General features: G+C 34.1%; 1 protein-coding gene and 2 non-coding genes across 13 annotated transcripts in view; 1 reads left to right on the plus strand and 2 right to left on the minus strand.

Annotated features, from left to right (window-relative positions):
- LOC138181414 (tyrosine-protein phosphatase non-receptor type 13) overlaps window positions 1-13,324 on the plus strand; it is a 149,921-nt gene that overhangs the window by 128,103 nt on the left and 8,494 nt on the right. For all 11 annotated transcript variants that reach the window (XR_011173511.1, XR_011173510.1, XM_069116171.1 and 8 more), the window contains exons 6-10: window positions 5,256-6,139; window positions 6,711-7,097; window positions 8,750-8,930; window positions 10,912-11,010; window positions 12,956-13,176. Coding sequence is in view for 9 of the 11 variants with exons in the window: in XM_069116171.1 (XP_068972272.1) it covers window positions 5,256-6,139; window positions 6,711-7,097; window positions 8,750-8,930; window positions 10,912-11,010; window positions 12,956-13,176 (1,772 nt within the window). In the remaining 2 variants the exon portion in view is untranslated. The remainder of the gene's footprint in view (window positions 1-5,255; window positions 6,140-6,710; window positions 7,098-8,749; window positions 8,931-10,911; window positions 11,011-12,955; window positions 13,177-13,324) is intronic.
- On the minus strand, window positions 9,308-9,379 carry TRNAE-UUC (transfer RNA glutamic acid (anticodon UUC)). Its single transcript has one exon. It is a non-coding gene; the product is annotated as a tRNA-Glu (tRNA).
- TRNAE-UUC (transfer RNA glutamic acid (anticodon UUC)) lies at window positions 10,322-10,393 on the minus strand. Its single transcript has one exon. It is a non-coding gene; the product is annotated as a tRNA-Glu (tRNA).

Below are 13,324 nucleotides of genomic sequence, written 5' to 3' on the forward strand. Positions count from 1 at the left end.
TAATAAATTAATAGATATTTAGAAATCATAGTAACATGTACTTAACAATCAAACGTTATTAAAATAAAACATAAACATCTCACAGATTGATATTACAACGATATCCAGCTTATCGAACATTGAATTTGGACGTGTTACGAAATTAATTTAATTTCATCTAAATTGATTCTATAAATCTGTCATGAAGTGGTAAATATCAAATTGACAAAGTAGATCAATTTTGCTCCTTAATCGTTCATTTAATTATTTATTGATTGCTATTCTTACCTTAGGTCTTCTGAAAAAAAACAAACACTCTGACATAAGTCTACTGTAGTTCCACTGCTTGATAACGATACTTGAATCAAATCATGATATCTAAAGAACATATGTCGTGAAAGCTATTCCAAGCCATCGGAACTAATAGAAAGTTTTCCAAACAGAATTTTTACATTACATTACATTATTTAGTTCTTAAAATCTCTCTACAATTGTTAGAAATAACATTGCGCGAAGTTTCACCCATAACAGCCTTTAACAATTAATTTTTGTTCTCACAACTTCGCTGGTACATATACCTAAATCGTTTTCAATTTTCTCCAGCAAAGGATCCTGCTTAATCACCTGGAACTATTTGTACATCTCTTCTTCGTTTTTACCTCTGTCCTCGTTAATTTCGTTTTAATCTTATCTAACTATGCGAAAAGCTACTCGATCGAATGGCGTCATCGCAAAGGGTTACAGATTATGCAATTAGGTCGATCGCGTCTGACTGCTATCATCGCGCATTGCCGATACAAATTTCATTAATATCGGAGCCGTGAAGGCCAGGGCGATCCGTCGATCGGTATATGGCGAACTCTCTGCGATCGCAAAGAGCACTTGAGCGCTTGCGAAGGCGGACATTCGAGGGCAGCTTTAATTCAATTATATGTCGCGCGAACATAGTGGAGGAGGTGAGTGGGTCGAGCCGACTCTACCAGCTTAATACCTAACACCTAGCCATTCTATGATGGTGTGGGGAATTTCAGTAATCTATGACCTTTCGTTTCGAAGAATAGTAGAGGGAGACGAAAATAATTAAATTCGACTATTTGGTTTTGCGCGCGTGAAACGCGCGTGTTTAAATACAACTTCGACTAGATATAGCGTTTCCAAAGTAATTGTACTAACTAGTTTCGTCATTAATATAAAATAAATTTGTAAGAATGTTCGATTTTGGAAATCGCAGATTTTTAGAAGGAAACTGTTATAGTTTCTTCACGTAGGTTTGCTTTTCTTCATGATATTTTTTATAATTTAATTTATGCATTGAAAGATTGCTTAGGTAGATAAAAGGATGTTTTTAACCTTCTCCAAGTATTAAATGTACGTTTTGAAAAATATTCATAACTATTTCCAAATTTGGAAGATATAAAACAATCAGATAAATATCTTGATTATTTATGACGATCTGTAATGAAATCTTAAATATTCTTTTAGTTTCAGTTTCATAAAATGTTATATATATATATATGTTATAATATACATTGTGTTCTAACAGTTCAAAATACTAAATAGTTAATAAATATTATGTTTGGTATGTTGTAAATTGTTTATCTTTGAATATATGAGAATCTACTTTAGAAATAATTTAACTGTACTTTCTAATTCTACCGTGTATAAACCTATATTTAGATTATATAGGAAGACATGTATATAGCCTCAAATTATAAGACCATTTAATTCCATTTTATGACATTTTCGTCTTTCCGCAATCCTTCTAGATATAGATATAGAATATATATAGAATAGATATAGATATAGATATAGAAGTTGTCCCTATTGCACACACTGTTTCATTACATGTAGCACCTATTTCCAAAATAGATAAGAAACACACAAAGATTCATAAAAAAACGAAATAAAAAAAAAACTAAATATGTGCCCTATTTGGCTTCCTTTTTGAATTACAGCCACTTTTATCCCCGAATAATATGCAAATACTTAAATAGAGGTATTCTACAATTCTCAATAGCTATTCTATAATTCTCATCTAAAAGCTTAAAAATATTCTTGAGTGCTCCAATTCAAAGATCGTATGCATAGCTTAAAAACACCAAGGTGATCAATTTTATAAATTCAAATGTATAGAGGAACGACAATTACAAAAATAATTTAAGAAAATGTTTCTTCGAATTTACAATTACTGGTGGTATCTCCTTACGATAAATAAATTTATAAAAATATGATCCCCTTTTTCAAACGTTGAATACTAATTATGTATCTGAATAATATGAGATTGGTGTGAGAGACTCATGTGCAAATTTTTTTTTATTATTTGATTTGTACTTTACAATTCGTCCAGCTGGACATTTGGTAAATTTTTCTAACTTAATTGCTAAATAACATGTGGATGGCTACCCCCAGCGGGATACCATCTTCGAGTTTGACTATTTTATTTCTTTAGTGAGGTCAGTGGGATGTTTTCTTTTTAATCATCATCTGCAAATGAACACAGTCTGAGTGCCAACCTTAGATTCTCGTACCATACAATTTTCTTAAATGTTTCTCAGAAACTCTATCCTGTTCCTGTAGCATTGTACGGAAACAGTTCACCATTAATCTTGATTTTTATTTTTAATTCATCAGTCATTCGTTCAATCGTTTAATCTCAATGTATCATCAACTACTACTCGAATATAAAACTGACTATAACTCAATACTATGTATATCAAACAATAAAAAGTTAAAGTATTTTTCATTAGTTTTACAGCGTCCTCGTCTTGTATAAAACACTCGCTATAAATTTCTTCAAGTACTTTGAATCGGTAATTCAAAAACGGCGAAAACGGTCTTGCCAGCCCCTTAGTCTGTCGTTAAAAGGGTAAAAATAAATCGTCTTGAATGGACAATAGATTAACGCTGCCGTTTCTGTGGAAGCTGGCCACTTTTAATAAAGCCATTCGTTCAGCTGACCGTAATTCATTGTTTGCACCTGAATAGACCGCGAAATTGATGAAATCCTGAGGCACATAGGGGCGCGAACTTAACCCGCCGCCACCAATTTCAACGAGGATTCCTCGGCTGGCGATGAATCATCCGCTCGGAGGACTCGATCGACCTCGCGGTTCAAATTACCAAGAAAGATTGATCTTTGCGATCCAGGAGAAAAAATGTATGTGGTGGAAACAATCTAGCACATTTGTAACTTGGAAAACTGAGCCACCGTAATAGATTATTGCAAAATTCAAAGTCGCATATGTTATTACGTTTTTGGATTTGAAAAATATATTTCGTTCATAGATTAACTAAAATTGACAATGAGGTGAACTAATTTGATGTTAAGAAGGACATTTTTTTTTGTTGGATACTTGGACTTTTTATGTGAGAACTAAATAAGACGCAATATTTTCTGTTTTTATAGTTTCTATAGGAATCACAGTATTTTGACGAAGGTTTTGGTATCGACAAGCAATAATAACTCTTAAATCTTCTTAATTGACTTTTTACAGTCGCAACAGGCATTACAATAAATTAGAAACGGTTTTAAATATCGCATATAATTGTTATTAATTCTTTAAAAGCGTAACTCGAGAAAAACTAAGCTAAGCCGTCAAATTATACAGTATTGTACGAGCAACATTTCTTTTTTTTTTATTTTATTTGGTAGAATTTTACAATCAATTCTCACTGAGAATTATAAGTACATTATTCTGGTTTGGTACTATAACTTGGATAATAAGTGTTTATAGTATGTTTGATTCTAGTTAAATCTAATGACGAGCAACATTTTAAAATGAATATTTTTAAAATTACAATTATTAATATTTATTTCCTATAAGAGATTGAAAATATATATTTTCTATATCTGACGCAGGAAATCTCGAAAGCAGAGAGACAATTATTTTCTGAATCGTTTATTCTGAAATATTTGTCATCTCGTTATACTGTTAAACGGTTGATTATTTTCTCATCGTACCATACAATTTAAGATAATACTAAGAAAACCTAAACTCAAAACCGCTTTCGATCGGTCAATAACTGCGGATAAACGCACGAAAAAATACAAAGAAACCCCTTTCGACACCGTCTTTCCGGGTCATTGTCTTCCATAGGCAGCCACGTATCCAAGAGTTGGCTTTTGTCGTCGCAGAATAGGAGTACAATGAAGCGATAATAGGTTGGACTTGCGAACCGCTTCCTCGTTGATATCATGGCTCACCGAGTCTACGGAATTTCTTGGGGCTATTGTTCCCCTAAAACTAGTAGATTGTCTGGCAGAGTGGCGGCAATTTCGAAATCGTATCATAATCAGGATATTCGTGCAACACGGTAAACACGCGTGTGCAATTTCATTAAGACCGTGAGACTGAGAGATGTACCTAATAGTATCGTTTTGCGACAACTCCGAAACCTATTAGAACATCTGACCCAATAGTTCTGTCCCAGTTGTGAATTTCTAACTAGTTCCATTTACCTGAGTTTCACCTTGTGATAGCGAATGATAGTGGCGAGCCTTGATCAATAAACTTCGTTCCATGTATGCCATGATTCTGATGACACGCACAGTTTAGAGATCTAAGATGATTTAGAATATTTTGGAAGAAGGTAGATTTATTTTAATTTTCCTGAGAATCTGTCCAAGAAAGTCTTCCTCAGGTCCGATTAGATTTTTTCTCATTTTTGTATGACTTTCTATTCCGTTTTCTATAAATTGAAAGATAGAGGCAAAGATTACAGTATTGTGCATGCGTCATCCTATGTTCTTCCCTTCTTTTTATTTATTTAATTTGTACTTTATAATTTGTCCAGCTGGACATTTGGTAAATAATGCTATGATGTGGCACTATATTTTATGCCATCTTCTTCTATTGTATATATGCATGTGCCATATTTTTGCAATAAATAAAATCATTAGCTATATATTATAAATAAAGTCACTTGTTCATTGAGAATTGAACATTACCTATGTAGTATGATTGAGTTTGACAAAAAGAGCACAATATATTTGACTTAACATTAGAAACATCAGACTTGCTTTCTAAGGTTTCTTCTGATATTTCTCTTTATATGTGTTTTCGTTATACCTTACAGACAATTATCAATTCTACAATTTACTACCATCCTAGACTTGACACAGAAAAACACTTGTCGTCCTTTAAAACTCAAAATCTTATGAAGAAAATAATAATATTTGGCAATTCATTAGTGGCTCAATCTAATCCGACTAGTCTTTCTTTGTATAGAACTGACACTGATTATCCTAACTATATTTATTCTTTCATCTTTTTCAGGTGATCTCCGAATACTGCCGCACTCGTTTACAGTCGAAGCCTTTCACCCATATCGTAATGGATATGTATCGTGAAGTGGTCAAGTCGCCTCAATACACAGCTCGTAAACGCATCACATATCAACACCTAAACCCTGTCCCTCCCCTTCGAAACCCTTCAGACCTTACAGAACACAATCGTCGTCAGACCAACTACCCTCACCAACATCACCATCATCAACAACCATCTCAGCAATCGGATCCTCTTCAATCCATGCACAGTCAAGCCAAAAATCTTCATCAACAACAAGATCGTCAATATCGTTCTACCAATCAGTATAATCCTTCTTGTCCAAGTCAACAACGTTCTCCAACTCGATATCAAGCTCATCAACATCTTCAAATTCAAGAAGTACCTCAACAGGTTCATATACCAAAAGTTCACCACTATCATCATCATCATCCTGCAAAGGGCGCCCTTTTCAAGCTTCAATCGCGAAATTCACATTCGCATCCGAATTTAACGAGCCTGTGTGGCCAGCAATTACAACCGAACCGACGCCAGGAAGCGGAAGATCAGAGAACACAGTTTCAGTCGCAGTTGAACGTTCAAACGAGTGGACGTAGCGTTGGTCCAGCGATTCAGCATCAACGCCGCCATCACCACTCGAGAACGTATTCACAGCCAATTTATACGAGGCTACAGCATACCAGGAGCAGTGGTAACTTAGCGTCGACCATCGTCAGTGAAAGCAACCCCGGAGGAAACGTTTATAGCGACCCTATTTACGCGTTGCCTGTTAAACCTTTCCTGAGCTCGCAAGACGTCAGAGTAAACGGACTGTCCGTGAAGCCACCTGTCGGACATCGTAACGAGGATGTGTACACAGCTACAACGATAGCAAGGTAGTATTTCTTTTCTTTCTTCTTCTCTCACTTTTATGGCTGTTTTTTATAATGATCCCGGTGATTTACTACCTTGTCCTGAAAAGCACACTCTCGTTACTGTTGCTTTTAGAGGAGATAACGGTCGAGGAGGAAGATACAGTTGCTCGCAAAAGTATTTGAACGCTTAATATTATAGAAACATTTTATGAACACAGTGGAGCCTTTCTCTGAACGTTGTATTATCCGAACAAAAATTTTACTAATAAGATATGCCTTTTGCCGTTATAAATACTATTGCCACATGCATAACGTGTTCTTTATATTATATAATATATATTATAATGTATATAAAATACATTGAATGTGATAAAATATATTGTATATTATAACAGGGAACGAAGATAACGAGAATGTGTTTTTCTATGCTGAGGCCATTCTTGTTTGAAAAAAGACCAATGGTTTCGTGCAAGAGAAAAGTGTAACTTGACTATTTAGGTTAAAAGATGCGCGTAATTTAAAAGAAAGTAGGAAATATAATAAAATTGAAAAATATAGAAAAATCCAAATTTGGATGTAATTTGTTACGTAGGCGACCATCTGCGGCCGGATATTCCCAACCAGACATACCGACGTCGTCGACAGAACGGGGACTAGAGGAGGTTTATGGAAGATCTACAGGACGCGTGAATCCGACGTTGCAAAGGCAACACTCAAATCCTCAGCTTCCTAGCAGGGATCAGCAAGACAGTGATTTCGAGCGAATGCCAGAGCAGAGCGTGAAAACGAGTGATCACAGATGTCTGGCCGGCAGGGGGAAGGAGGAACAGACAGTGCAACAACAAAATCCAGTGTCTTCCATGAGAGTCAGAAGTGTTCAGGGGCCACCGAAGCCTCCTCGAATAATCACCACATTGAAGAAGGCGCCATTCTCCGACGTAGAGAGCAGCAAGTCGGAACCACCAGCGAAACCGCCTAGGTAAGTTCCTTCGTTATCGCTGTTACTTTCTATGGTGATTATGGTAATTATGCTACAATTAAACATCGGTGTCTCGAGTCTCAAGGGAAGAGCTAAAACCTTCGAGTTATGAAGGTTTTGCCTCATCGAGTAACTTCCACTAAGAGAGATGAACAAACGAAAATGGCTTAAACACACTTTATAGAAGAATTAATATTTTTATAGTCATAATTCAAACTATATTTTACTATATACGTATTACATAGTTGGTATGTAAATAAACCTTATATTAATTATCTATATATAAAATCTTCTAATAAATAACTGTTTGCTTTGTAACTCGATGTTCTAAAGTTACATTAAAAAAAAAAAATAATTTCCGTATTCAAGCTTTCTTCTAAAGTACACCTTACATAAAGCGTCATCTCTTATTCGATCGAACCATTCTATTCCTACCCTATGTTTACTCTTCCCCACAAAAGCATCAGCGATTAAATACCACAAAAGGCGTATTCGGAATACCCTAGCGAACCTCCAACTGCCGAACAAAACTTCTTCCCGTCCTGTCCATAACAATTCCAAACAGAACAACCCTCAACATCCCTCCAAGCCTTCATATCAACCTCCACACCGTGTGCTCCTCAATTTTGTTCGCGACTCGGCAAACTACGTTGTGCTGAAAAGCGTTCTCGTAGAAAAACGAGAGATAGATAGATAGAGAGAGAGAGAGAGAGAGAGAGAGAGAGAGAGAGAGAGAGAGTGAGAGGTGCGAGGTAATCGCGAATCGAGCTGGCTAGGTCTAAAATTTATAACCGGCCAGCGTTAACGCGTCGGAATTTCATCAATCTTCGTGCTAAGACAGGACGTTAAATTGGAACGCGGCAGTCAAACAGTCGTTCGAAAATCCCCTTTCAGTCGCATTATTAAGTTTGTCCTGGAATCGCGAGTCCGTGTTAATATATGCTTTCATGCGATCTGGGTCGCAACCTCGGAACAGGCCACCCTCGAAGAATTATAAGACTGTCGAGGCTCAAAGCAAAGCTTAAAGGGTACTGTGACGTTCTTCAGGCGGAAACAGAAACGATCTTACCGTAAAAAGGCAATGAGCCAAGAGTGCTCATTGATTCTGGATTTTCCGGAACGGTGTCGCGGGTGAATCGAGGTGAAGACGGGATTGTTCAGTTTTTTAGAGTTTCAATCCCTTGACACGCATGTCGGTGTGGAATCGTCCGAAAGCCACGAGAGACAATTAAACATAAGTGCACTGGGCAAATTTCTGTCACGTTACGTAGAATTATAATTATATTAAAAGTGACCTGTCTGTACCCCGTTGCATCATCTGTGCAAGGCATGTTTCTAGAAAGCTATCAGGCTGAGAGCCCCTTCAAATTGATGTACTAAATAATATTCAATGGCTTCGAGGACTAAGAAAACTAAATGTTAGAAAAGATATGGAGTTTCCCTCGAAGTGGGATCCACTTCAACAAGAGAGATGAAGTAATGTACAGTAGTGTAATTGTAATTTCTTTTTTTTTTTCTAATCTTATAGATTGGTCTATTTCATTATGTATGGGCACTTTGGACATTTTGAATGTATAGTACGAATTTCTTTGAAACTTATTTTGTTACGCAGCATATATTTACAATACATGTTTTTCTAATACTGGTTTCAGGAATCTGGTAAAGAATGGACCGAGAGCTCGGCGCGGTAAAGCTGTACAAAGAGCACCATCCCGTCTATACAGAACAGTAGGTGGTCCAACGAGATCCTTCAACAAAGCCCAATGCATTGGTCCTGAATTCGTAGTGCGTGCCAATCAGCCACCAAAGACGCTATGCGTTGGCCAAGTAAAGGTAATAACAATATTTCTTTTCTCTGTTGTATTTTATTAACAATGCGAACCCCTAATATCAAAATTAGAGCTAGAAATTCTCTAAACCAACGATCAATAGTAAAGATTAAAATACGTAATTTCTGTCGCAAGAAACAGGAATAGATAATTCAGTATAAATAGTTAGATATAACAGTAGAAGAAAGATTTCCTTATAAAATTTTCGCATTTGAAACCACGAAATAAAGAAATAAATTATAAAATATTCTAATTATCAAAATTTAGATTTAATTCCTATTAATTAAATTAAATTAATTTAATTTTCATGATAGTTCTAAATATATAAATTCATACAAAAAATTGATAAATATTTAAAGTAAAAAAATAACAAAAATAAATTTCCGGTACCGGGAATCGAACCCGAGCCTCCTGGGTGAAAGCCAGGTATCCTAGCCACTAGACCATACCGGATTCGATAGCTTCTTCTTTAAAATGTCAGATCACTTGAAGTTTAACAGCACCACATAATATTTGTATTTAAAAGTAAACAAAAAGCAGATTATAAAATATTATTTTTCGGTGTTCTATTTTATAATGTCGGAAAATGTACAAATGTCCACCATATATGTGTACCGGATAAACTGCCTCTTTATGCAATGGTACAATCTTTCCTCGTAGATCATCGATCAGAAAAGTCAAAATTTACAATCCTTATAGTCAAGTAGAGCCTCTGCCAATACTCGATTAGGGATATTTTAATGATAATTTAATGTCGTACAAGTCACAAACATGTGTTGAATTCACGGGTAATTAAAGGTACGGAAGCAACGTGATAGATGGCGAAAATTGCCGTTCGAATGACGTTTGTTAATAGATTCCGGTGCGCAAATTTGATTGCTCTCGCCGTAAATATCCAGCCAGGTAAACTCATTGAGGTCTGCTGCAAATTTATACTGTACACGGTGCCTAAGTCAAAGTCTACCGCATATATCCCATCGTAATAGAAATAGCAAGTGTGCAGGTCTATCAGATGGATGAAATTTTTCTTATAAAATTGTCTTTATTGCCTTGATGTCTAGTGTCTAGGATTATACTGATGTCAGTGTTCCTACTCCCATCATAGACGCTTACTCTCATTTTTATTTCACATATAAATAACTGTCTCTACCCTATATAGTCTCTAACCGATATCGCCTTCTGGCCATAAATTACATATGTATGTATACTAATACAATGTTATGGTTTCAGTGACACTTTCTTGACGTCAATTAGCGAGAAAATCATTCTGTATTACATACTTACTAATTTTTTTTTTTTTTTCATTACGAAAAGATGAAATTATTCTTATTAATAAAACATTGGGAAATGTACAAATCGCACGTATTAAATAGTTAAAAAGGAAAAACAAAAATTTTCCGATACCGGGAATCGAACCCGAGCCTCCTGGGTGAAAACCAGGTATCCTAGCCACTAGACCATATCGGACCTTGAAGGGCTCGTTGTTTAAGTTCTATCACAAGTTTGTTAGATATGGTAAACAGTAATATAAATATATAAAATTAATTATCTTTGAATTCATAAATAATTATATAATCAACTATAATTAGTTACAATTAACTATGGCTAACATAACATACGTATCTGTTCTTCAATTCATAAATAAGATTCGGCTAATAACTAATCTACTTTTAGATGATACGTTTATATTATGTATTATGTTATATGTTGCAATTTAATGAATCATTTAGTTATATAATGAATATTTTTTCGATTATCAGGAACATGGGTAATGAAATTTTTCAATTTTTTGATATAAAATACATATATGTAACTCATTTTTTATCATTTGAATTCTTTCATTTATTCACATAACTATAGACATTATTTTATTTCTAATATTTTGTATTACATTACATTTTTTTATATTTATTTTATATTATTATATCATACTTATGTATTAAATTTATTTCCTACATCTAATGTAACATTTATTTTGTTTATAGGCTAGCAATTCCGGACGTATTGTCGTGATAATGCTGACTGGACAACGAGTGGAAGTTATTTGTGATCCTCAAAAAGTTACGGCTGGAGATCTGTTCCAGGTAAGAACGAATAACTGGTTAATTTTACATTTATGAATTTATCTACACAAAATGAACAAAAAGAGTCCTATTTCAAGTACTTAGAATTGATTTTAACTTCAAGAATCTTGTTTAAGGATTCAATAAAATTTGTAAATCCAATCGTAGCGTAGATGGTATTTCGATGATGAAAAGTGATGAAAAGTGTTGAAGTTCAATCAAAAGTATGAACTGGCGAGAGTTTTCCATGGAGAGTGTCCCTCGATGATAAGGGATTCAATTTGCTAGACAATTATGTTTGAATGATACGTATAATGTCATTTGTAGAAACGTATAGATTTTCATATAGCGAAGTAACAACAAAATATTCTCATACTTAAATCAATAATTACATAATAATTATGTAGATAAATTCCAATATATAAGAAGCTTTCTAATATAACTGAGATCTTTGCTTTGTTACCGACGAATTTTAATTTTCTATTATTAAATTGTTAGGAATGAGAGTAATGGAAAGATTGAAAGAAGCGATGCTTCTTTTTTATTTATAGTTTTAAACATCTCAAATGGAGCAAGATATTTTCTGTGATTTTCACTTGCAAATTCATTCATATGATATTTCTACTCCGTTTTAATGGATACTTTTTTATGTTGCTTTTCGACTATATTTTCATTCAAAATCCAATACGGTAATAATTGACAAGTTATGACTATAAAAGAAGTCTTAAATTTTTAGATACAAAAGATAAGCTATGAAGTAAATGTAGTTTTGTGATAACATGTGAACCATCTATACATAAAACTTAAATAGAATTTGAGTCATGCTACCGTTTTGTGAATCGTCCAGCAAATGTCGAATGTCACACTACGAAGACCCCAGTCGTGGGTGGTTATTCATGAGACCACAAATTCCGGTGTGAACTCATGAGAAACTCTGGCATTCTATCAAGAGATAGTGTGCGTGTGAGAGAGAAGAGAGATATCGTTATACTATGTGACAAATCCACAAACCATGAGTTATGCGATACTATACTACTATACTAGCGATTAACGTGTCTGTAGATAGAAACAAATATGTTAGTCGACGTATGTACAATGTACGTAATATATTATGATGATATCTTATTACAAAATTAATATATGAATTATAGTCTTTATTACACCTTTTACTATATACTATTTTGTTATTAGAAACATAATTTATACAACTAAGTTAGAAGGTTGTTATGATTTTAGTTTTTTGTTACAAACTTTTATAAAATTTTTACAAGTTTTCTATATTTAACGAAAAAAATACAGAATAAATTCATTCGCCTGTTCGTGAGTGGTTTGAACATGAAACAAATTTCGAATTTCAGTTGACACATTTCACATGTTCCAATATCAAATTCTCATGTGTATACGTGTATGGTATGTGTGAAAAAACGCTTCTAAAATGTATCTATTTTTTCATGTATTCAATTTTAATTGGAAAAAATTGTCGGAATATTTATATTTATTTATGATACCGCATATTATGGAAATATTCGTAATATTTCTCGAAAAGTGTAGGGAAATTAGTAAGTTTTCCGATTTATTGAATTCAATCGTGTCTCAAATAAAAAGTTAGTATGATATTATTACATTACTTTTCTTGTCAATTACTAATTTCAGTAAATAATTTAATTTTATATCCACATTTTAAAACGGTCAATATGTTATACAGATCACATTACCTACAATAACTGTAAATTATATTTCTAGGTTGAATAGTTCCATAAAATAGCTCTAAAGCTTAATTATCTTCCTGAAATAGAATTTACTAAAAATTTGGAATTCTTCCCTGTTATGAATAATTTATTCGAATGTTACATATCTCGAAATATTCATTTAACGATTCGCATCCGATGGTAATGTAATCAAACTGTGTGTTTGATCTCGTATAATTACATCGTTAACATAATACATTGGTTATAAATGATTGTAGGCCATCATGCAAGCCGAAAGCCTAGACGAAAACTTCACCCTTGGCTTGGCGGTGCTATTAGCCGGTGATTTTGCGATTTTACCACCCGATACTAAATTGAACAAAGTCGCACCACCTGGATGGTTAAGCAGCGGCAAAAGCAAAGGTCTTCTGGGTCTTCCGACTAGTTTTATGCTGTACCTGAGGCTCAGGTTCTTTCTACCCTCCCTGCGTGGTATAAGGTATATCTGAGCTTCTTCATGTCTACACCATTACTAGCAATTAATACAAAATTCAAAACATCTAAAGAATAATTTAATAGAATTTTTCTACAACGAAAAAGAAATAATCTTTTTATTTATAACTCTTTACATCTATTAAATACAATGC

This window comes from Bombus flavifrons, chromosome 7 (genome assembly GCF_040668555.2).
Source record: "Bombus flavifrons isolate JBK064 chromosome 7, iyBomFlav1_principal, whole genome shotgun sequence".
In the NCBI taxonomy this organism is placed as follows: Eukaryota; Metazoa; Arthropoda; class Insecta; order Hymenoptera; family Apidae; genus Bombus; species Bombus flavifrons.